Below are 26,621 nucleotides of genomic sequence, written 5' to 3'. Positions count from 1 at the left end.
ATGCTGGGGCTTGTAGTGTTACAACATCTGGAGAGCCGGAGGTTGGCCAGACCTGCCCTACAGCAGCTTATCTTTATGAATAAAGTAAATTAAAATCATTCAGACTTAATTTAAGTATTAATAACCTGCAAATAGAAGAATTTTAATATGCAAATTTTATAAAAAAAAAAAAAAAAAGTTAAATAAAGTCAAGTGATCAGAATGCCGCTTTTGCGCCTCTGCCGCCCTAGGTCCATGCCTGCGAGACCATGCCCTGCTTACCATCTGAGCTGCCTGCTGTGGCATGTATTATATTGGCAATGTTACGGCAGTGCCGAGTGCACGTCTAGTCACTGGACATATTGGCACATCCAGCCCTGCTTTTTGATTTATTGATTAGAAACTACCTTTTCGGTACTAAAACAGAAGAACCCAGAAGCGGATCATTACGTCTTGGTGATCGGATATCTCTACAAACATAAAATGTAGAAAGTTAAGCGTCACTATTAAACTTTATAGATGCTTTGTCTGTGCTACTTCACATACTGCTTCACTTTGACATATGTGGGGGTAGCACAATCCAGGCAATCTGCTGGCATCTGAAATTAAAAAAACAAGTGATGGAATAAGGTGCTTATAGCAATTAGCCATAATTGTATTTTATATTGCTTACCATAGAAAATAATTTTCGCTTGCACATTACCTTTAAAATAAATGTCCATCTGACAGTAAGGCATTAGTAACCAATTGATAACTTAGAAACAGTATTGTGATCTCCTCCGACAGTTAATCTTGGCTATTTACCTGTCACGGGTCCTCAGTGTTTGATTTTTACATCGAGGTAGGAAGATTGCCAGATCTTAAAATTAAAAAGCATTCCTTTTATATTATTCATTCCAGTAACAATTTATGATGGTGGGTTTATACGCTGAGCGCTTGTCAACAAACATAATTATGTTTCGATATAAACAAGATTGGTGGCTGTATTATGTGGCCCATCTTTGCAGAGAAGCTTCTGATTTAAGCCCAGATTATATAAGACCTATATATTTGGTTGACGTTTTTTTTCCCCCACTACTTTAACAGTTTTGTTTTCTTAATTACTTTCAGACAAACGAGTGTCCATTTAGGATCCTTGTTTATGGGGGACATCAAAAGGAGGAGAAAGGCAGCTCCGCTCCCAGGACCCACGGTGTCTGGTAAGAAAGGGCCAATGTGTGGTTTATGTAGTCACTGATGTATTTTATTGTTTAAAGGGCAAAAATATATGTTTTGTCAGCTGACTAAAACAATGGTACTCCCAGATGTGAGAGATTTCTTGCTTAAAAGTTAAAGTGGACTAAAGGCGAACGTTATTTTGGTATGTTAGAGAAGAGGTAGTTTGTATTATCCTGACTCTCATTGAATGTCAGAACAGCTCCGGGTAATCTGACTTCCTGTGACTTAATGGACAGGGGGGGAAGGGGTAGACGTGGGCAAAATACAGTATGGGGGGTGCCAAGGGTCTGCTGATGCAGAGGACCTTGGCATAGTCTTTGTGTTATAAACTACACATATGCATGCCACTAGATGGCACAGAACATGTGTATGCAAGGAAGATAGACTGTAAGGGGCGTATTCAATTGTTAGCGTTAACGCTAACAAACGAGCGCTCAAGAAATCTTACCGTTAATACGGTAATTACTCGCGGAATTTCAGCTCGGCGAGCTTAAATTCCGCAAGTAAACTACCGTATTAACGCTTTTCGCGCGCAATATTACCTAATAAATGGTAATATTTTCCGAGCGCTCGTTTTTCAGCGTTAACGCTGACAATTGAATACGCCCCTAAGAGTTTTAGTTATTTATTTATTGTACCCACCTTTATTTTATTAATGATTACAGTGTTAAGCATACCTCCCGACTGGCCACATTTGGACAGGACAGTACTAATTTGAGGGCTCTGGCACATCGTCCTGATCCGGACAGCTTTGTCCCAATCGGTGGGAAGGTTGGGCTGTCCACTGCTCCTCTGCATGGCACGGGTTTGGAGGGGAGATGAGAACAGACAGCCTAGCGCTTCAGAAGTGCTAGGCCCGCCCCTGGGGTGTGACCATGCCCACATCTGGCATGGTCACACCCCCACCAATAGCTGCCAGGGAGACCAAAGTTGGGAGGCATGGTGTTATGAGTTCATTTATTTTATCTTTTTTCGTTTGCGTTCCGATGTGACTTTATATTGCACATGTGCGGTCATGCACTCTGTTCTGTTTGTTTGCATACAGCAAGTAACGTTTAGGCAGAGCGTACTTATACCCAGATTTATATGGAATTGTATATCGAGATCTGCTTCGATTTCAATATGGGGTGAAATACGCTCACGTTCCGTGCTCTTCATTTAAATGCAAGTTGCATCCGAACATGAATCGGGCCCTGTATGTTGCTCAGTGCTGGCACATTCCTACTAAAGTCAGTCCCACTTAGTCTCTGTTACTTACTAACATGGAATTTAGGTGTAATATTGCACTAAACCAGAGCAACCAGTCGGCAGTATACTGTTATCTGTCTAGTAGATGTCAGACAATGAAAGCTGATGTCTGATTCGTTGCCGATGTTTAGTGCAAATGTGCAGCTAAATACAATATTAGTAAATAGCCCTCACTAAAGCTCTTTTACAAACTTCTATACATTTATCACTCGTGTGTGGGAAGTTTTTTTATTATATTTTTATTATATTATTATATATTTACATCAAAGAGCAACTGGAATGTGCAAAATACATCTCATGACAAGTACGGTCATGGCCAAAAGTTTTGAGAATGACACAAGTATTGGTTTTCACAAAATTTGCTGCTTCACTGTTTTCAGACCTTTTTGTCAGATGTTACAGTGGTGTACTGAAGTAAAATTACAAGCATTTCATACGTGTCAAAGGCTTTTATTGACAATTACATTAAGTTTATGCAAAGAGTCAATATTTGCAGTGTTGACCCTTCTTTTTGAAGACCTCTACAATTCGCCCTGGCATGCTGTCAATCAACTTCTGGGCCACATACTGACTGATGGCCGCACATTCTTGCCTAATCAATGCTTGGAGTTTGTCGTAATTTGTGGACTTTTGTTTATCCACCCGCTATTGAGGATTGACCACAAGTTCTCAATGGGATTAAGGTCTGGGGAGTTTCCTGGCCATGGTCCCAAAATTTCGATGTTTTGATCACCGAGCCACTTAGTTATCACTTTTTCCTTATGGCAAGGTGCTCCATCATGCTGGAAAAGTCATTGTTCATCACCAAACTGTTCTTGGATGGTTGGGAGAAGTTGCTTTTGGAGGATGTTTTGGTCCCATTTTTTATTCATGGCTGTGTTCTTAGACAAAATTGTGAGTGAGCCCACTCCCTTGGCTGAGAAGCAACCCCACACATGAATGGTCTCAGGGTGCTTTACTGTTGGCAGTAACAGGACTGATGGTAGCGCTTACCTTTCCTTCTCTGGACAAGCATTTTTCCAGATGTCCCAAACAATCTAAAAGGGGATTCATCAGAAAATTACTTTACCCCAGTCCTCATCAGTCCAATCCCTGTACCTTTTGCAGAATATCAGTCTTTCCCTGTTGTTTTTCCTGGAGAGAAGTGGCTTCTTTGCTGGCCTTCTTGAAACCAGGCCATCCTCCAAAAGTCTTCGCCTCACTGTACATGTAGATGCACTCGCACCTGCCTGCTGCCATTCCTGAGCAAGCTCTGCACTGATGATGCCCCAAAACTGCAGCTAAATAAACTTTAGGAGATGGTTCTGACGCTTGCTGGAAGTTCTTGGGCGCTCTGAAGCCTTCTTCACAACTATTGAACCTATCTCCTTGAAGTTCTTGATGATCCGATAAATGATTTAGGTGCAATCTTACTAGCAGCAATATCCTTGCCTGTGAAGCCCTGTTTGTGCAAAGGAATGATGACTGCACGTGTTTCCTTGCAGATAACCATGGTTAACAGAGGAAGAACAATGATTTCAAACACCACCATCCTTTTAAAGCTTCCAGTCTGTTATTCTAACTCAATCAACATGACAGAGTGATCTCCAGCCTTGTTCTCGTCAACGCTCTTACTTGTGTTAACGAGAGACTCACACTGTCAGTTCACCTGGAACTAGTGGCACCACTAAGCAGGGGAGGGCTGGCAAATTTAAGCCCCGGGGGCAAGACTCAACTCAGCAGCCTATTTTAAAGGAAGTAAAATTCAGGTGGCCCATTGGCCCAGCCCAAGGTAGCCCACTATGGGACTGACCCTTGGGGCAGATGCCCCCCAGCCCAGTCTGCCACTAAGGCGTGCAGATGCCAGTAACCTAAGGAACGACATTGATGCTGCCAGAGGTCACAGAGCCAGATTTCCAGCCAATCGAAATCACTATAACTGTAACCAAGGGCAACAGGCTGCTTCCTGTAGTGATTGGAATTGGCACCAGGTCGTTGACAGGAGCATCACTGTCGCACTGTCCTGCCCTGTGGCTGAATAATGTAGTATGGTCATGTATGCTGGCATGGAGTTGTCTTACTGACCATGGAACTGTAAGTGGTGGACATGGGGATGCATGTGTTGGACAGCGGACTGTGTTCCATAGCCTCTCTGCTCATTACATCATGTGACTGTGGTTGCTATGACACTGTGCAGAATTATAAATCATTAATAGCAGCTTGAAGGATCAAACCAAGGGAAAAAGGTTATCATCAGGATTCTTCTTATAGCCTGTCACAGTGTTTTATGTTAAACATACATTTTATTTTTCCATGATTTGCTGTTTTAAGATATAAATAAAAAAACCACAAAGGCATTAAGTATTGAGAGCTGTATTGTAAAAGTAACAAACGGAGGACTTAATTAGGCATACTGTAACCGATGACTTAAGAGCTCATAAATATCCTGAACAATAAAAAATGGTTATAAAGACTTTAGAACTTGTTAGTAATTTTATTCCCTCACAAGTTTGTAGTATCTGCTATTTTATTTTTGCACATTTCATGGGTTTATATGACACTTTGCTGAGCAGCGTCAGTCGTTTCCACCCATGTTCCTGCCCCAGAGACTGATCAAACTCATTCTGCTTCCAAGTGAGAGGTCCCTTCTGGCACATAATTCGCCGGCATGCTATGGTGATACTTATGATAATTAAATATATGACTTAATTAGAAACCAGAAGTGCCTGGCCCAATTTTCTTCATCTCAGCCCTATCTACCCCTTACACACCCTTGCTCCTTCATCTTTTCTATATTAAATGTGCTCCCAAACCAGGACCCAGCAGTGGATAATCAGAAGCCTTCCCTTTGGGGACCGAACAAGATGCTTTTAAGTGTTCCTTCCATTAAATGGGATTGAAAAATAAGACGGAAAAAGCGTTAATTGCAGAAACTTTACAGCTGCAGTATATTGCATTTTCTTATTACACTGGGACCAAACTTCAGTTAGTGTTGCCCCTTCGTACCCTGTACAGTTATTTTAATCCTGTTTTCCAGTAAAGAAAATTGTGATCACAATCAGGTTTTAAATGTAAACTTTGCTACACTGTTCTTTAGTTATATATGTTTTATATAGCTGCTGTGGAGATATTCCGACTTATAGAGAGCCTGGTAGACATTGTGGGGAGTAGGTATATGTGATATTACCCAGAGAGAGGGGCGTTCAAGTGGGAGAACTTTCAGTCATATCTGACATTGAATGCTACCGTTCTCCTTTAATCTAAATAAAATACTTGATGTCTTTTAAGTGTAGAGTTATGTGGGATTGATAAGTGCATGTTACGTCTCTTCTTGGTAATTGGGTAAGATCTGCACTGTTGCAGTCCCTGATTTAAAGTGATTGTTCTGCTATTCAAAATGTATTTTTTTTTGCTTTAATATTATAGATTTTGTCCTTGAACGTGTTTCTCCTTTCAAATCTTGCTGCTTGTAGTTCTTAGTAACAGCTGCATAGTACCACTTCTCTCTGTTGGATCTGATACTTTCTCTCCTGATGTAAGCTGGTATGTTCTCACCACCATTCCCCATCTGCGTTACACTTAGAGCAGTTAGAATATGACAACCGCATCGCCTGTAAAGTGCACAGTGAGCCAGGATCATTGATAACTGGGGACTGTGACACCCTCATTAACACTGTTAGGTCATTGCACGCTTTATATGTGTCCGCAATGAGTTCAGTCTGTCCTGGGCACACTGATTGTAACGTGCAATGCTGAAGCCTAGTGAGAACGAGCCATAAGGATTCACGTTGGGCATTATAGCGATACGTCTGCCTAGCGTGTATGGCGCTTAATGTGCATCCACGCCATTACATTTGTCACACTTTGCTGTGATATATATAATCCATGTTGTGTGACTTTCAGTATTTTTAGTCACCGTATAAACATCATTATACCCACTTCTGGAGTTAACACGTTTCTTTATTTCTGTGTCTTGTAGCATAAAATAATAATTTTCAGGACTTTAAATGCCATTATTTAAATAGAAATGACAGTGCTTTGTTATGTGTTGACATCTGTGTACACCTATGTGTGTTTGTCAGTGCTATTCCGTGAGATGATGATATAGGTGACAGCAGAGTGTTTCTGTTGCTATAAGCTGTATTCTTCCAAGTAAAACACTTCATTTACCCAGAAATAACAATGTCTTATTAAGGCGCTTTAGTCCCAGCGTAAGAGGCGGATTTAATACTCCTCTTACCTTGATGGTAAATTCCGGCTGTCACAGGTTTGTAATAGAGGTTCAAGGTCCTTAATTCTCAGCGTTTAAAACACAGAGCTGAGAGCATCCAAATCATTAGAGTTTGTCCTCTGCATGTTGTGTTTACAGTGCAGTTCTGAATATGTATGTGTATATATATGTGTGTGTGTATATATATGTGTATATATTTGTGTGTATGTATGTATATATACGTATGTGTATGTGTATATATTTGTGTGTATGTATGTATATATACGTGTGTGTATGTGTATGTGTATATATTTGTGTGTATGTATATATGTATATATACATGCGCGTGTGTATGTGTGTATATATATATATATATATATATATATATATATATATATATATATATATATTATGTATATATATTATGTATATATATTATGTATATATATATATATATATATGTATATGTATGTATGTGTGTGTGTCCCTAGTGTAAATTATAGGGATGTTTATATTTAGTGACGAGCACAAGGTCATAGCCACAGTTATTTTTACAGGACAGAAACCCCTAGGTAACCTATTTTTTTTTTATATACTTTTCCCTACAGGAAGAACACAGTTCTTTTTTGTTGTGTCTACTGAAAATATGACCTCTTTAACCCCTCAATCACTGGAGGTGTATTGCACTTTTTTATTAAAGAGGGTTATCCTTGAGTAACACATTTAAATTATATTTTAATTTTATGTACATTTATATAGAAAGACTAGCAAAAAATAAACTTTTTCCAGGATTGTAGCCATAGATCAGATAGTTCACACATCCCCATATACGGTAATATTTATATCCAATTGGTCTCCTTATTATAGACTTTCGACATATATTTGTGGGGGCAAACAGCATGCCCCTCTCTTTGGGCCTGAGTCATTAAGGAAAGTAAGGCAAAAAAGGAGTAAATGTTCTCCGGGATAAACCATGTTACAGTTCCAGGGGTGAAAGTCAGTTTATTTTTTGCACATAAGTTAAATACTGTCTGTTTTTTCATGTAGCACAGAAATGCTTGATTATTTGTACACTGAAATTTTAAAGTTGATTAAGGACATGCCCTTCCCCAACTATAAATCTGTCCCCACATTTTAAATATATTTCCCCCTCCAATGCAACATGGTTTTGCCCAGGTGCAAAGTTACTCCTTTTTTTATGCTTTGCTCTCCTTAATGACTCAGACCATTTGTGTATGACAGCCAGAGTTTTTGAAATGGAGAAAATGGATTTGTAGGAGGATCGCTAGGAAAATCATGTGCATGCTTTAAAAAGTACTTAACTTACTATTTAAAGAAAATAAATATAAATCTTCTATGTGGAATTGTTTAAATTTTAAATGCATTATATTTGTTGTGTTTATTTATTTTATTTTTTTTGCACTAGTCCAATAATACAATAAAATCTGGGTTATATCAGGTAAATCTGGACTAGGGGGTGCATTTAGATAGCTGTCTACTGTTGGATCCACTTTAAAATTAAAAGTGCTTCTGTAGTGTGCCTTCCAGCAACATGGCTGCTTCCGCGGTGTCGGGACGACCGGTGCGCTTTAATTTGATCAGTACAGATTAGAGAAGCGTTGCTACGACAAGTCTGCCTATCCCATAAAACCTTCAGACTGCTCTACAGGCCGCCTTGCCTGAGCCAGCTTCGTGTTTAGCACTCGGAGCAAACTATAAAAGCAAGTCTATTAATACTAAGGAAAAGCAATCAGCTAATGTTTGTGAGACATTGTGCATAAGTTAATCAGTGTATTCTCAAAAGAGTGAGAGTGTTGCAGAGAGTGGTTCTCTGCAACACTTACCAAATTGACTTTTTAAGCGTTACGGTAGATTCCCTGTACTGCTGTGCGCTGTTCTGTTTCCTGGCTTTCAAAAGCCATTGATGTGTGTAAAGAGGAAAACTAAATTATATGGAAAACTATTGCTTTCTCTGGAATAAATTGTTGGGGAGTTTTTAAGCCAGGTTAAGACACTTTGGTCAAAATATAAGGTTTTGCCAAGTATAATGGCCATCTAAGGGCAGCTGTTATGATCTCAAGCATCTAGGGCAGGGGTAGGGAACCTGTGGCTCTCCAGGTGTTGTGAAACTACAAGTCCCAGCATGCTTTGCCAGTAGATAACCAGCAGATAGGTGGCAAGGCATGCTGGGATTTGTAGTTTCACAACACCTGGAGAGCCACAGGTTCCCTACCCCTGATCTAGGGGATTATAAAGGGGTTTTGTCATGCAAAAATGAAAACCCAGCTAATGTAATGTTTAGGTCAGTTATTGCATTATAATATGTCTTTCCAACAGCTTGGAATCTTGTGTGTATACAATGTATATCACTTGCTGTGTTGCTCCTCCCCTTTTCATGAATATGTGATTACTTCCTGTTTCATGCTCTGCATGTCAATTACCTCATTAGCATACCGGTACTCCTTAGAATCACCTACGTAGGCAGGTCCATGGCTGGGGACTGTCAATCATCCTTTGGTCATCCAGTGTTGCAAGTTTTAAATTGCTATATAGTCACCACAGACCGGATTATGTCAGCATTACCTCGTTTTTGCCAATTAATATCAACCTTAACTGCTTACGTGTGATTATCTTGACAGTAACCTGTTAAATGTCCCTTGTTGTACAGAATAAGCAGTTTATTGTCCATTAAAGACCAATGCGCTTGTATGCTGCCTTCTCTTTTACACCTGAAAGGGTTAAATAAAACATGCTGTACGTATCAGGCCAAGCCCAAAATTTGAAACCGCTTTGTTACTTTTATAAATATTTACAAACCCAATTACTGCCCAGAGATCAGTCTGTGGTATTATAACAAGCTATAGAGGAGCTGCGGTATGTTATTGGATAAACATTTATTAATTGTGACAAGAACACCCAATTTATTTCAGCTCTCCTGCTTATTTACTGCTCTTTCACCTTTGTATTTTGTATTGAAAAAGTAAAATGAATATTGATAGAGCTGCTTATTGATTTCTAAATTTATAGTTTCAGCCTTGAGTCAAAGTCACATTCCAAACAGGTTACATCACTTGGGGGGGATCTGAAGACTGTACGATAGTCTGATGAGGGTGGGGGCCCATGTCACATAGTCACCAGCTGGCTTCACCCTTCAGGTGCCAGAAGATTTTATAATGTATTATATATCGCACTGGATAATAGGTTTCCAGATAACAAATGTTATATACTCCTGTATGCATGCGTGTGTATATAAATCGCCCTGTGCCTCGCGCACCCTGCGCCTCGCTCTTGGCACTTTCGGCTCCTTCGCGTCTCCTTCGGCGGCTTTCTCTGGCTCTTGGCGGCTCTCATTCTCTCTGGCTCTCCATGGCTCTGGCTCTCTCTCTTGTCACACCCACCACAATGGACATTTACATTTTGAAGTCCTTGCAGTGATTGGGACTTACACCAGAACCCTGCTCATGCCATGCACACTGTCTTCAGGTTCCCGAGGAAAGTGTAGAACTGGAAGTGTCTCATTGCTCTGTATTGATAGTAGAGAGATGTAATTAGTGTTGAACATCCAGAAAACACCCGTCAGTTGGCAGTTCCAGGGAGGAACTACAGGCACACTGCACCGCCAGAGCTCTGCCCTCTGGTCAATGTGGTTTAGGACAAGCAGAGGTGGCGTTGTCCAACACCTCTGCTTGTTACACGTTTGGGCAGGGCAAGGCATCTTAGGCCCCCTGGTTGCCTTTCTTGCCTTGAAGTACAGCTTTGTTGTCTTACTGTATTCCTGGATGACCAGCACAGAGCTAACTAAGTGCATCCAGTTATCTAGTCCCATGTTAAAAGCGGGAGGCTGGGTTATTAGGAATTTGGATTTCAGAAATGGTTGGGTTCCATATTAATATTTCCAATGTACAATTACTGTATATCACAGAAGAAACACAAAAATGATAGTTGCATGTGTAAAAATAAAACCAGCATGTTATACCGCCCCTTCTATTGGCTGTGTATCCAACATCAATACAACCACTTTAGGAGCCAAATTACTAAACAAGCTGCCAATTAGGCTTGCAGTCAGCTGGATAGATTAGCAGCTAAGAGAGACTGATACAAGATTTTCATCTCTTGAGCCAATTACGCAAACAAATTACCATCGTCTGTGCTCCTTGCAGTGCTGGAAGCTGGGGAACTATGTGCCTTTTCATATGTCTGATACAGTTGTCAGGTTCAGCTATATCCCAATCTAGACTCCAACTACTGGTTGTATTTTACAGTAATGTAACGTTCTTTATATTAAGATTCATCAGTCAGTGTATTTATTTAAAGAATTTTAATTGTATGCATAAAATGATCCCTGCAATATTCACCTTTGTTCTTCTTGTCAAGCATGATGGGAGATGTAGGTTATCAACAAGCTGGAACGTCCACACCTTATCAGGCTGAAACAGTACTCTTGCCGCTGCCAGTGGCCCGCTCTCTTGTTCCCGCCAGTGGCCCGCTCTCTTGTTCCCGCCAGTGGCCCGCTCTCTTGTTCCCGCCAGTGGCCCGCTCTCTTGTTCCCGCCAGTGGCCCGCTCTCTTGTTCCCGCCAGTGGCCCGCTCTCTTGTTCCCGCCAGTGGCCCGCTCTCTTGTTCCCGCCAGTGGCCCGCTCTCTTGTTCCCGCCAGTGGCCCGCTCTCTTGTTCCCGCCAGTGGCCCGCTCTCTTTTTCCCTTTAAACATTGGCTTGTGATTTCTTGCAATGACAGGCATCTTATACAACTTAAGTGACTAGTAAACAATATAGCCTCAACAACAAAGTGGATAGTACAACTTTAATTACCAGCGGATTGGAGCCCCAAATTATATTTTCTTTTCAACACACAGCAGAAATACCCATAGCAGTGTCAGATTAATGCCCTCTGCTTCCTCTCTTCCTCCTGCAACCCAAAGCACGGTCATAATCTCCTGCGCGTCGGCTCTGATTTTAGGCGCCAAACACCAGATTGAAAATCTAGGAGCTCTCTGTTCTTTTATGGGCACATTGGCAATCTGACATCCGGCAATTGTCCATCCTACCTTAATAGTTATCAGAATGCTGGCGCTCTAGTCAGCAGCCCAGGATCTCAGTCTTCAGTCTGTTTGTTACAGGGGTGCAGAAGCTTCCAACTTGGGTAGTATTAATGCATTGTAAAATAGTTACATTAATTTCTGATGTGGACTTGAGATGAATAGATAAAAACGTAGATAAGTTTACTTTAATGAATGGGTTACCATATCGGTTTCAATATAAACCCTGATATAGGATGTAGATCTTTTATTAAATATTTACTTTTTACATATTGAGCATCTTGGACCTCTCTTCAAAATGTTATTACAACAGCCCCCAAAGTGCATATAAGAACTTGTATTCTTCCATTAGTGGCCAATGACAGGGGATCCCGTACAATTAACAGTGTTTTAACCACTGATCCATCCCAGCCTACAGCAAAACTTGTCTTACAAACATGAATTAATTGGGTCTGTTCTTTAAAGGTGTCTTCATGCACCAACTTTTTGGTTCCCTCAGTGTACATCGAGCCAAATAAAATGACAGTGTTTCTTAAATATTCCGCAACATTTGAAATCAGCATATTTGCAAGCTGTTGTCTTAAGAAATGATTAAACAGATGTTTACCCTCCAGCAGCGTTAGACCTCTGATCTGATTTTAGATTACAGATGGAATTGAATTAATTCATGGCAATCCCGGTAAAATCGAGGGTATGGCATTGAATGCTAGAACACTGCTTAAATAGACTCTACCTGTCTTGACAGCTGTTTTGCAGAAATGAATGATCTCTCATTTTCATGTAAACTAGCCTTTAATGCTTTCATAAACACCATCTTAAACAGGGGCTACAAGACATTTATCATTTTTAAGCAAGGCTTTTTAAGTACGGTGTCACACTGCACTAGTGTATCTGCGGTTTGTGTTATTCTGTGTGATTTTATGTACACTGGAGTTTGCCTGTTTATCGGTCTTGAAGAAAAGGCAGAGATTGCTATACAGTGAAGATAAATGGTGATCTAAAGGAAACACAACTACAAAGCGATACAAAACAAAGACTACACAAATAATAGATAGTTGTGTAAATGGATGGACAGAAGTAGAGAGGTAACTTCTGACTTATGTAACAACAATCTGCCTGTGAGGAGAGCTTGCTCTGTTTGCCAGCTTGATACACTAAATATGAGTATTTCCTGTGTGAGCAGTTATTTAGCTGAACATTGGCAAAACCGTGACACAGATATTTAACATTTAAGGGCATTTTTTTAATGCGTTTTATATGTTTGTGATTATTCCTCTTGAAGGAAGAATAGTTATTGCAGTAGAAGTTGTTTCCATCTGCAGCAAGCTCCTTTAAGGCAATCACGTCTATTTTGCTTGTACCCAGGGATGTTGCAGGTCAGAAACACCGAATTCGAACATCCTCTGTGGCTCTTTTGGTTCTTGTGAAACTACATTTCCCAGCATGCTTTGCCAGCCGATAGGAGAATGTTTGCTCACATGCATGCATGTTGGACTTTATATTTTGATAGCTGCAGGATGTTTGTCTTCTAGAAAGTGTGTTTGATATATTGGTGCAACGATTGCTTTTTGCAAAGTTTATTCTATCAATGTTTTTTGGTCGCTTATCTGTGTTTTATCATTTCAGGTTTTATAGGTGAAAACGCACAGCCCATCCCAGATAACAATATTGGGAACCGAATGCTTCAGAGCATGGGATGGACCCCCGGCACGGGACTAGGACCGGATGGGAAAGGAATACCGGAGCCTATACGAGCCCTACAGAGACCCAAAGGACTTGGGCTTGGATTTAGCTGATGTAATCATCACTTCCCCCTGCGACACCTCCTAATGTCCTAGGAAACAAAACGTGTGTGTTTTATTATGTCTTTAAGTCAATATTCTGTATAGAAAAATGTTTTTTTTCTGCAACTGGAAGAGCTAAAGGCCAGAAACGTCAGCACCTACTGCCAGTATGCAAGCAGTCCGCTCCGTGTGTCATGGATGTTGTGTTGTTGGATGCAAACATCTACACTGCCTCCTCTTAACCTGAGGAACTCTTAATATAAAACTGCTTATTTAAGATTGTCGTCTAGGGCCATTTCCTGATATTTCTAGTCAGCAGCTTTTAAAGTGGACCTACACAGCGCGGTGGCAGCCATTTTGTGCTCTGAGCCAATATTCATGAGAATGGGGTCTATCTCTTTACTAGAATCCTGTGACATCACAGAGGTCTAGAGTTAGTCCTTCTAGGAAGCGCTGTGATTGGATAGGCTGTAGTCTCAGCCCACAAAATGGCTGCCACCAATATGTGTAGACGATAAGTAGACTTTCAGAAGACCATTGAACTGTGAAATTAGAAACTCGCAGTTACGAGAGATGTTGGCATTTACCTGCCAATGTCTTCCTTATTTTTTTTCCTTTTGCTGGACTAAATACCTCAGTTTTGCCTCATTTTTGTTAATGGCTTGAAATACAATCGCCAAAATAATGACTCCCACAGTATTACAAATCTCCACCAGACCCGGGTCTATTCCCCTTTATAAAGAAGGTGTGTTCATGCTATCATTTGCACATGAATTACTGCTTTTAAAATTGTGTTTAATTCTTTTAAGCGTGTAAATATATATAACTATGGCTTATAGTATTCAATACAATTTACACAATGTCTTGTAACCCACAACAGACTAATGAATAGTTAGAGCAATGAAAGCCAATGTCTGATGTCATCCTCTTGAATGTTGGCTCCGCCCATAAAATGGCTGCCTTTACTGTGTGTAGGTGGCAGGTCCACTTTAAAGAAATCTTAATTACAGTATATTAATATTCAGTCAGGCGATTCAGGTCGATTCACAATATCCACTGCACATTGCTTAATCAAGGATAGTAAATCTTACTGCTTTTTAGTGCTGTACAGAGAAATCTGCCATTTTGTGTGCTGAGCTTCCACCTTTACAGCCTATTGGTTTGGTACTAGTGACATCACTGAGCCATCAGTGTCCACGTAGGCTCTATTCCTCAGGAATAATGGTTCAGTCTACAAAATGGCTGCCTCCACTGTGTGTAGACTTGAGGCACTTTTAACAAGTGACATTTTTTCATAAATCTGATATATGAATATTATCTGCATCCAAAGGGAATATAATAATAATCATTTTTGTTATAAAAAGATCTTGTTCTGTTAACACGAGTATAATTAGACTGACGTCACAATACTGCTAAATGTCCCTTAACGGCATGGGAGTGTTGTAACCGCGGACTATCGGGCTCAATGTCGAGTGCCAAACGGCAAGCGTTATATTGTTTGTTCTAGAAAATAGACTTACTTTGTACTTCAGTTCACATTGTTTTAACTATATTGGATTATTGTTATTTTTTTAAATTATTTTAGAAGGTAGGGTTTTCTTTATAATAGGAATCTTATACAGGCAAAACATTTGGGGGTTCAAGATGAATTCCTACATTGACAGCCCATTAATAACCTTAATGCACTTGTTCATAAAGGGGTATTATTTTAAATGTGACCTGTTATCAACGAGTACACATGAGTGATGTCTGTGAAATCTACATAAGACCAGAATGAAAAAAAGAAAAGAAAATTTGTTGCTTAATTTTCTGCCGTTATATCTTTTGATAGAAGTACAGAACTCCAGTTTAATGTATAACACTGTCATTATATATTAAATAAAACCCTATTTTTCATTTGAAAAATTAAAAGCCGGTTTGAGCATTGAGAAACACAGTAATGAATATTTCTCTTAATGATACACAGTGATGATTCCAGATTTTATTGTAACCCATTGAGAGCTTGTGCAAAGTAAGAGAAAAAAAAGTTAAAAAAATTTACTTTTAATACTTTCAAAGAAGTGGAGCAAAAATAATTTTTTACCAACCCCCCCAAAAAAAAAAAAAAAAAAATATACAAGGAAAAAAACATTCTCCAAAATGGTAATGTAAATGATTTTATCAAGACTTTAATGATATAAATTATTCAATACCATGCAAGTGATAATATCATGAGACTGAATCTTAACTATAGGACTAAATATATATAAAATAAGATAAAAATATCTAAAAGATATATATATTTCTAAAACTTTAAGTTGACTAATGGCACCAAGTTATTAAAGGCATGAACATGGTTTAACAGCTAGATTGGATCATTTGTGTTTTTGTAGAATTTTGCTTTCAAGTACAGAACAGCCGAACGCCACAATTCTACCTGGAGTGTGTTGCCGAGTGTCTAGCACCTGATTGTTGTCCTGTGTATTAAGCATCAAGGATACGTGAAGAAGTATTTAGCCTAAAAGGGCTGCCCAATATTGCTGTGTAGTTTCAACTCCTTTCCAGCAGAAATGGTGTCAGGTATCCATTTTAACGCCATGCCTAGTTATTATGTTATTCAGATTAATGTTTTAGCGAGGAAAAACATGTGAAATATAGCATTTAATGTCTGCCTTGTTAGCCGGATTCATACAGTGAACACAGAACGTCTTTCATGTCAACTTAAGTCTATTTTGTGGTTTAATTTTGCATGGCTCATTCATTTCATTTTTTTTTGTTCTTTAAAAGTCCAAGGCTTTACCTTCGTTGGGCTCAGATTAAATTGATCACTAAATCTTGATATCAGATTTACATCCACAGCATTGTAATTATATACTAAATGTTTGACGCTTTCCACCTGTAATCCGCATGGGTGGCGGTATATTTAACGACAATGCATGACATTATTTTGTGTGTTCAGGAATGTTTTTAAGGTGTGATAATAAAAAATAGACTGACAATTGCAGCTTATTTCAATGGTAAACACAAACAAAAAGACAGAATTGCAGAACTGACCCCGATATTCTAAATGTTACAAAGGACAAAAATGTTGGCTTGTTATATATATAAATTACAAATTAATAGTAAAGAATACATAAACAAAGGAATAGCAACAAATCCACTTTTATTTTGCAAAATCTTAATATTTAGTCTTTTAAGGTTTGCTTTGCAATGTTTTACCAGCTATTTCTCATGTATTTTATATACAGCGTCTTAAATAAAACAAAGATTATTTTCGAAATTGTATTGTAGTTTTCAGTGTTTTTTTGTTTTTGTCTTGTGTTTTCACAAGTCTGTCTGTCTGTACGTATGTACCCAACAAAAAGGCCATTGTGTCACACGACTTGTTCTAGAAATATTCCATGGAATGTATAGTTGTTCTTAAAGGTGAAACACCTGAATTTGAGAAACTTTACATGTTTCTATACAATTCTTTGTTGCGTTTTATGAAGTACAGTTTATTAGATGCCCTCTATAATATTTATAGCCTTTATAATAAAGTGATATTCAGTATCTCCTTTGTATACATTTAGGCATATGTTCGTTTATATAAGATTTACAGAATCTGTGCCTATAATTTCATACATTGTTTCCATATATTTTTAGTAGACATTTTAAGTAGCAAAACAGTCTATTTAATGTTATATTTTGTCCTAAGTACTATGAGAAATTTTGAAAACTGTCTTATTCAAACTTTTTTTTTTTAACTATCTTACTACCTACACTGACATAAATATAGATTTACAGTAATCGAAATTAAGAACTTGTCTTTTAAAATGACCACGATCAGCCAAAGGTCGTCATTACATTTTGTGAATGTCATTGTTTAAATTGGTTCTGAAAAATATCTAAATTAAACAAAAAGTTATATTTTTGGGAAAAACTTGTTTAAACTTACAATTATACAGCCGAGACACTCGCTTTCAGGCATGACGTAGTTTAGAAATTAAAATATTTGTGAATTTGTTGTGCAAACAATCCCTTCTTCAACAATTATGTTTGTCCGACATATCTGTGAATTCAATATCAAGGTTTTGCAGACATATATTTCATATGATGTATTAAAAGAAAGTAATTACAATATAGGGTGGTGAATAAAATTAATTTGGCTTTATGACCTTATTAAACTATCGTGTTTTTAAAAAAATATATACTTATATAGTCAGTTTTATATTATTTTACACTAGTAGCGTCCTTTAGTAACCAATTAACCTTTTTTTTTTGCCACAAAACACTTGTAATATTGGTTTTCCTTTAATAGATTAATCAAGACAACTTATTGACCTTTACAACTTAATAGTGATTTTAGAGGCTGTTTTTATGAACGCTGCAGAAAGGGCTTAATGATAAGGGTGTTATATTAGGGTCATTGTCTTCACCTTTAGCTGTAATGAAAACCGAATCTAAATATCACCAGTTGTACATCATCATTCTAACCCCTAGACACTAAACTGCACTCATCACTTAGCGTGGAGGCGGCCATTTTGGTAGTGGCATTGTGGTATTCTCAGTGCTATCTCGGGTTCTTTGTACAATAATGAACTGCTTTTCCATGTATATTGGATTAACATTTAATAATTAAGCATGAGGCGTAAAAGAAATAACAGAAAATCAAAGTATTGTGTGATTTTTCCTATTACAAGTTTGCAAGACGTTTGGAAACATCCATGCTGTACATCCTTACCTATTGTGATTAATGTTCTGTGTTATCCAACATAGTAATGGGATTTCCAGATGTAAATACAGCCTGGGAGATTCTAGCGTTGGGTATCACATCAATCTATTTAGACTCTGTTGACCCTTCGTATTGCTAGATCACAAGGTCCTGGACTTCCTATTGTTTTTCTTTGGGATTTTTATTAAAGTAAAACAAATAATTAAATCTAGCTTTCCAAGTCAATGTCTTCTCTTTGTCCCAAATTTCTCTTTCCTTTACCTGCCATATTACACTAATGTTAGTCCCCTAAGTAGGGTTCCTAATATTGATATCATCTATATAGTGTTGGACTTGTGATACGTCATGTCGTGTTTCTGGTTATCGGTCCAATATTATGAAACCTAACATTGTACTGTACAATCTGGACAACTAAGAGGCTTATTTAAATACAATTTTACAAATCGCAGAAAAACTAATCGGATATAATGGCAGCACGGTGGCTCAGTGGTCAGCACTTGTGACTCACAGCACTGGGGTCATGAGTTCGATTCCCGACCATGGCCTTATCTGTGTGGAGATTGTGTGTTCTCCCCGTGTTTGCGTGGGTTTCCTCCGGGTGCTCCGGTTTCCTCCCACACTCTAAAAACACTAGTGGGTTAATTGGCTGCTATTAAATTGACCTTAATCTCTCCAAGTCTGTGTGTGTGTATGTTAGGGAATTTAGACTGTAAGCTCCAATGGGGCAGGGACTGACGTGAGTGAGTTTTCTGTACAGCGCTACGGAATTAGTGGCGCTATATAAATAGATGATGATGGTATTCCTTTTGCTCAGTTTTATGGGGTGGGATTCTTGGTTAATATTCAATTCAGGACTGATATCAAGTCCCAAGACGATCATTAGAACCTATAGTTCAGTTGGGAATGAAAGGTGTGTTACCTTTTTGAATTTCATCAAAATTAATTTGATAATAGCACCGATTTAAAATTTTTGTTCTACATTTTTGTGTCTTCTCAGGGGGGGAAATAAACCTATATTAAACGTTTTCAAAATTTTCAACTGTGAACTGGAGATTTCAGCCAACAAATATCACATGAGTCTCTCACGTCCCTCCCTTTCCTGTTCGGTACTGTGGAACCAATGGACTACTGTTAGCTCACTAGCAAAGTTCTGATCGCTTGTGCTGCAGAGAAGCTGATTAGTTTAAATGTTGTTTTTAACCAGAAAACACGCAAAAAACAAATTCACAAAAAAATTCAGATTTGACTTTCAATTGGATAAAAAAAATGTTGACTTCTTTTACTTATCTTACAATTGGCTGTAATCTACTGTATGTATGTATTTTGTTTTATAATGTATAGCTGCTAAAAATGAGATATGTGTAATAATAATGTGATTTTAAATTTCCTTTTCTGCAATTTGGAGATTTACATTTTGTTTTTAGTTCCGACCAACTGAAGCAGAGTACGGTTGTGCCATGTATCTGATTGTGTGCAGTGTGTATCTGCACACTTCTGGTATGTTATTAAATAAGCCTTTGCACTTGTATTTGGGGTATTGGAACACTTTATTCACAAATAACCCAGTTTGTTTTCCCACCTTTAAAGTGATTACATTTCTCCCACTTGGCACAAATGCTCTGTTACGCTGATTTGAATTGAAATTATACATTACACAAAAATACTGAATATGTATTGAAATGTATGGTGGCCCTGCTAGGGAATGGTGGATGAAAAATAATACAATAAATCTGTTTTGAAATGGTACTGTCAAATAAAATACTTGATTGTAACTGTCTTCTAATTTCTTTTCTCCTATTTTCAAAAACACTGACTCATTCACAGAACAAACCATTGCTCATATATATAATAAACTTGTAGAGACGTTTTAGATTGAAAGGGGGTGGATTTTGGCAGCGGAAGAGAGTATTTCACGTCGTCATTTCACAAACAACCTCTTTGGGCCATGTACTTATTATCATCATCATCACCATTTATTTATATAGCGCCACTAATTCCGCAGCGCTGTACAGAGAACTCGCTCACATCAGTCCCTGCCCCATTGGAGCTTACAGTCTACATTCCCTAATATACACATACACACACACACACACACACACACACTAGAGTCAATTTGTCAGCAGTCAATTTACCTACCAGTATGTTTTTGGAGTGTGGGAGGAAACCGTAGCACCCGGAGGAAACCCACGCAAACACGGGGAGAACTCACAGATAAGGCCATGGTCGGGAATTGAACTCATTCCCCCAGTGCTGTAAAGCAGAAGCGCTAACCACTTAGCCACCGTGCTGCCCTTACTTATCATTGGTGCCAAATCCCCTGACCAATCACAATGCCCCCTTTCAAAAATACATGAACAAATAGTCTTTGTAAAACCCTCTTTTGATACAAATGTTGCAATATGCCAAGATATAGAAGGGTTAAAAAACATTACAGGTGTCAGAACGTTAAAATTTAAAGCTTGGTAGATATAATCGGGGAAAAAAGTTATGCCCATGATTTTTCTTTGTATTTGATGGATCATTTAATCACCATGTTCAATTAAAATGATGGCAAGACATACATAGAAAAAGAGCATCTTTACCGATGCCTTGGAAAGTTATTTCTTACAAATATTTGAATGTTGGAAACTTTGATCAAACTCGGCAATAAAAAGTGTCACTAGAATGTGCATTTCTCCTACACACAATAGAAACGGCCAATGTGTTGGCTGAACCAATATCTAGCCAATTAATTCACTGGAAATTAGTGATGTCGCTGGTCCCTAAGGAAATCGCACTCCGTTCAAATATTGGCGCAGCGCATGAAATGTTTGCTTGCTGTGGTTCTAGGCAAAAGGTGTATTTTATGAACACCGTTTGGACAGATGTTTTTGCCCACCAATTGTAAACATTGATTGTATACGTTGAACTTATTTTTATCAAATGAAAGTTAGACATGGCACCAAGAGTTTTTGGAACGTTAGGGAGACAGTGAAGAAAGATATCACTTACATAGTGTTCCAGTATCTCAAGTCTCTGGTCTGTCTGCCCCTAATACTGTGGGTGTGAAGTAATCATCATCATCGTGTTATTTATAATATTTATATAGCGCCACTAATTCCGCAGCGCTGTACAGAGAACTCATTCACATCAGTCCCTGCCCCATTGGAGCTTACAGTCTAAATTCCCTAACACAAAGCCAGGGAGCCTAAGGTAAATTTTGACAGCCGCCAATTAACCTATTAGTCTGTTTTTGGAGTGTGAGTGAGAGGAAACCGGAGCACCCGGAGGAAACCCACGCAAACACAGGGAGAGCATACAAACTCCACACAGATAAGGCCATGGTCGGGAATCAAACTCATGACCCCAGTGCTACGGTAACCACTAAGCCACTGTGATTTGGTGTGTTCTCCGTTATTCCATCCTAGTGGCTAGAAATGAATACTGTCATGCAAAATCACGCACTTATAACAACATTGGACACATTATTATCCCACTAAGATCTCAGGTGAAACAGAGGTGGCTTCCTGCAGTGATATCAACCATTCATGTTGAATAATTGAACGGGACAATCAACTGAACACCCTGTAAGGATTTAGCAGTTTGCTAGGGTCGGCTACAACACAACGTCTATTTAGGTTTCTGCCTGAAGACTGCATTAAAAACAAAATCATTTACCAAATTAATCTGCGTTTTCGACTGTGTTAGACAAAGTATTTTTTTTTTTCATAAAATGCTACCGTGGGTGGCTCCTGGTTAGAAACAACTGCTTCCTTGTGCCGTCATACAGCGGGCTGACACTGATAACCTGGCTCAGACTGCCTAGGATTTCAGAAATAAATAAAATACATATATGGTATGAATGGAGTCCAGGACCATCACCACAAGCAGCTGAGATCTGTTTCTCTGGTGGACATAAGCTGGAAGCTCTATCATCTGATCACATGGAATCTGTGTGTCATGGCAGCCTTATCTATACAGTAAATTAGAATATAGGGAGGTGCCCATCATCTGTAAACAATATATCTCCTTCTATGCCCCTGTATTGGTGAGCCTCGGCTCCACGCAGTTACTGATCCCAGGTGTGTGGTTCAGGACGTTGCTGCTGTTTCACCACCTCCTCCAATGTGAAATGTATCAAGGAAGCAGCCGCACAAACACTGATGTAAGGAAGCCACTGGTTAGCAGGTCAGCCGGAGGTCTAACTAGCTTTGTTCCTGAATGACCCCTTCCTCAGAGGCATGAACCTGGACTATACTTCCATTGCAGAAACCTAACTACTAACACCTCCAGGGGGTAAATGTATTAAGCTGAGAGTTTCAGGTGGGTTTGAAAAGTGGAGGTGTTGCCTATAGCAACCAATCAGATTCTAGCTATTTATTTAGTACATTCTACAAAGTCATAGCTGGAATCTGATTGGTTGCTATAGACAACATCTCCACTTTTCAAACCCGCCAGAAACTCTGAGCTTGATACATTTACCTCCAGCTGTCTTGTCACAGAAACGTTAATAAAGATACTGTTGCAACATGAGAAGACTGACAGCTTCCTTTGAATGGTGTAAGTGCAGTCGCTTCTTTCTTACATTTCACACACATTCCTATACAGCCATAAACGCTCGAAATGAAAAGCCAGCAGCAAGGAATTGAGGTTATAAACATAAACATGGAAATGATCACCCTTTCATCTATCACTTGTAATACAGCGCGTCATTGTATAATGATTATTCCTTGTACCAGAGCTATGGGCAAAAGATGTAAAACCATAATTTCAACTTGTATACAATTTGTTTTCATCTTTTTTGCAAGATGCAGAATTTGGATTCTTCTGGCCAAGTCCTGAAGGGGGCATATTAATACCAGCATTTCCACACAGAACAAGAAAAATCAGTGTTGAGGAACACTAAGAGCAACAGTTGAAGATACTTTTGTGAAAGAAAACAAGACAGTTGTTATTTTACCTATGGATGTAATATCTGCCATTGTACAGATAATTGCCTCTGTTATTCTTCCCCCACTCCCTCCCAACAGCTTAAAGGGACCCTAACCCCATTTTTATTAACATTTTCAAATCGAATTTCTGTAATGGAGTAATTTTAAAAAATGTATTCTTAGAAATAACATGTTTCTTACAGATAACGCTGTAATAATTTAGGAACCAGACGAGCTATGCAAGCACCCATACAAGGTTGATAGGCTAATCATGGGGAAGTGATAATATTGGGAAACTTATCTTCTCCAGAAGAGCTTCTGTGTTACAGCCAAGGGGTGAGCAGTCCTGACTCGCAGGGATGGGAGATAGGAAAAAAATAAACTTTGTATAATTTAAGTGTTCCTTTAAGACACCCCACTATGGATTATTATGTATTTCAACCAGCAAGGGATTGATTTATAAGAGGAGAGCCGGGATCTGTGAGGCTGGTCTACTCTCCTTGCGAGCCCAGAAGGATTCCCCAAAATTCGGGAGTCTCACAGACATTTCAGGAGAGTAGGTAGCTATGGCAAAACCAAGGTATTTTCCAATGGACGTCAGGTGCGCTTCAAAAATGGTCTCATGCATTTATGGAGCAACAGCAAGTGTGATATATTCATTTCATAAATAATATTTTAATATATGGTGATAAGTGTACTTTAACAACAGGGTGTGTTATTTTTCTATACATCGTCAGTACTGTTTAATTATATATAAAGCTTGGAATGTTGAACTGTACACAATGCACAAAATGGCCGCCTCCACAAAGCAGCTATGTCTCAGTGACATCACTAGATCCTAGGGAACGGAGGTTGCAGTGTCATGAATATCGCTTCATCCCACTAAATGGCCGCCTCCACAAAGCAGCTATGCCTCAGCGACATCGCTAGATCCTAGGGAACGGAGGTTGCGGTGTCATGAATATTGCTTCATCCCACAAAATGACCTCCATAAAGTAGCTATGCCTCAGTGATGTCACAAAATGGCTGCCACCAGTGTGTATGAGATGGCTCCACTTTAACAGTGACAACATAACAACATAGCTGTTTGTTTACAATGCCATGCAGCAGAACGGAAGTTGGACATTTTTTCTTTCTGTTTTGTGTAATTAACTAAACCAGCAGTTGCAGGGTAGATTTTAAGACCTGACTATAATCTTTTGCTGTTAAAATAACAATATGACAGGTATTTCTGCCTGGTAATCTCTCTCAAGGAAACAAACAGCAGATTTCTTTCCCCCTCTAACTTTGTAATGGTGTGAACATCGCTGACAGATGTGTAATGTAGCGGATTCCTCAGGAAAAAAAAAAAATAACGTTTGTCCAGCGTGTCGGCTGTTTTTTTCTTTAGCGCTTAGAGGTCTCGGCCCCATTACAGATGATTTAGAAATTGAAGCAAGCTGGATGAGTTGAAAGCCTTAGTTAGTAGGCCTCATCTGCATTCCAGTATTCACTTACACAGAGAAATTGGGAGGCCCCTCTAGCCACCAGATGAGAAGGGTCTGACATTGCCTTGATTTGCTGAGAGAGAATAAATGGGTTTTTCAAAAGATGAGGAAATATCGCCATTACCGGCCAATTTGCAGCATTTTATCTGTTCTCCAAACATGTCACTTTTGTTATGTTGCATAGTAATTACATAGAGAGACAGAAGAGGGAAACAAAGTCTGGTTACTTATTCAGATGGAATATATATAATCCTGATAAACGCCTATTTAGGCTCTACATGGATGGAAAGCTTATTTAAATTTTGAATAGGTGGCACGGTCATAAATAGGATATAGGATTAAATCCTGCACAATCCGATTACCTTAAACTAAAATAGTAATTTTTCCACACGGATTCGTAACACTGGGAGAGTCTGCAACTTCTGCTTTGTTCAATGTGAAATAATTCTGATTGCATTTCACTTAGTTTAATAAAAATATCAAGTTCTCTCCATAATAACCATAGTGTGTTTGTAATTCCCTCAGTATTGCACTTTTTGTCACACGTGACAGATAAGGAGTTTAGAGCATCTGGAGCGTAAGCCTGTTTGCCTTGCCTAAATAAATGTATATAGATAAAGCAAACTTGGGGGTAGATATATCAAACTTTCTATAAAGGAACAGTGGATGTGCTGCCCATAGCGACCAATCAGATTCTAGCTATCATGTTCTAGAATGTACTAGATAAATGATAGCTATAATCTGATAGGTTGCTATGGGCAACGCCTCCACTTTTCCTTTTTAGCAGGTTTGATAAATCTACGTCTTAATTGCTCCATCCTACATTTTAAAAAACAGAATCGGGACAAAATAAACCATACCCATGTCCCCACAATTATATCCACAGTTTCAGAAAACCACACCCATATTCCAGGTAAAATCAGGATTATTGGCAGTTATGGTATTAGGGAGCACACATAAAATGCCTTTTACAGAATGTTGCAACATGTCACTGGCAACAACACTATACTTCAATGGGAAAGGTGTACAGGGGCAAGCGCAGGATTTGTAGAGAGGGGTTTCCACACCACGCCACCAGTGGGCGTGACCAGCATGCATGGAGGTGTGGCTATAATTTTAAACAATGCTTGGCTGCTCTCCAACTCTTCCTATTCCCATAATATACATGGGCAATGCTGCATGCACTAATGTTAGGTGCTCTCCCTTTTCAAGCAGAGTTCTGTGAAGTGGGGGCTGGGTTCAGCCACCTCAATTATACAATTCCCCAGGCTTGGAGGGGGGTTTCCAGGCACTAGGAACCCCCCTTCCTCGGTTTGCCTATGGTGCGATGATGACTGAAAACCCAAACAGGCTTGATGATTGGTGATTTTATCTAATGCCTCTGGTTGCTTCATATGTTTATGCATTTTATGACATACTCAAATAGTGGTTGTGAATAGCTCTAGACTATCATAGAGGGTGATAGAAAGATTTCCTTGTATTGTATTATGGATATACCATGTGCAGAAACATTCCTTCTGCGTGCCTGTATAACAATATGAAACAAAACTCAAGGTATAGAAACGTATCCAGGATGCTTGGTTAATGGGTTTATCTGTATTCCATTTAAGGTGACACAGTTTTCGTGATGTTAGAACTTATGCCCAGTGTTCTGTAGAAGGTCATGAACCCTCATTCACTACAAAATCACTCTCACACTATGGTCTTCACTGCTCCATAGAGATCACTTTCAAATATAGGTGTCTAAAGGTTACATTACGGAGAGCCGTACACAGGGAGGGGCCCTCTCTGTAAAATGCAGGATATAGTTGATATGGAATGAACTTTTCCATTTAAATCGCACTTGGGTAGTGCAAATAGTGTCATATTGAAAGTATGAGTGTAATGCCCAATAAAGTTATTTTGTGCCTGAAAAAAAGCCTCTACAGTCAATTAATGTGGCATCCAGACAACCAGGGATGGGGTCCTATAACGTTCAACAGTCCAGGGTGTAACTGTATCAAGGTGAGAATTTTTCGGCAGGTTTGAAAAACCAATCAGATTCTAGCTATCATTTATTTAGTACATTCTACAAAAAG

General features: G+C 39.0%; 1 protein-coding gene across 1 annotated transcript in view; it reads left to right on the top strand.

Annotated features, from left to right (window-relative positions):
- The window catches only part of GPATCH2 (G-patch domain containing 2), a 108,717-nt gene extending 92,005 nt beyond the window's left edge, over positions 1-16,712 (top strand). The window contains exons 9-10 of the mRNA XM_075204259.1: positions 1,090-1,178; positions 13,296-16,712. Of these exons, the coding sequence (XP_075060360.1) occupies positions 1,090-1,178; positions 13,296-13,465 (259 nt within the window). The 3' untranslated portion in view covers positions 13,466-16,712. The remainder of the gene's footprint in view (positions 1-1,089; positions 1,179-13,295) is intronic.
- The last annotated feature ends 9,909 nt before the right edge of the window (positions 16,713-26,621 follow it).

The sequence above is a fragment of the Mixophyes fleayi genome, chromosome 3, assembly GCF_038048845.1.
Source record: "Mixophyes fleayi isolate aMixFle1 chromosome 3, aMixFle1.hap1, whole genome shotgun sequence".
In the NCBI taxonomy this organism is placed as follows: Eukaryota; Metazoa; Chordata; class Amphibia; order Anura; family Limnodynastidae; genus Mixophyes; species Mixophyes fleayi.
This window is presented reverse-complemented; position numbering and strand designations above follow the sequence as displayed.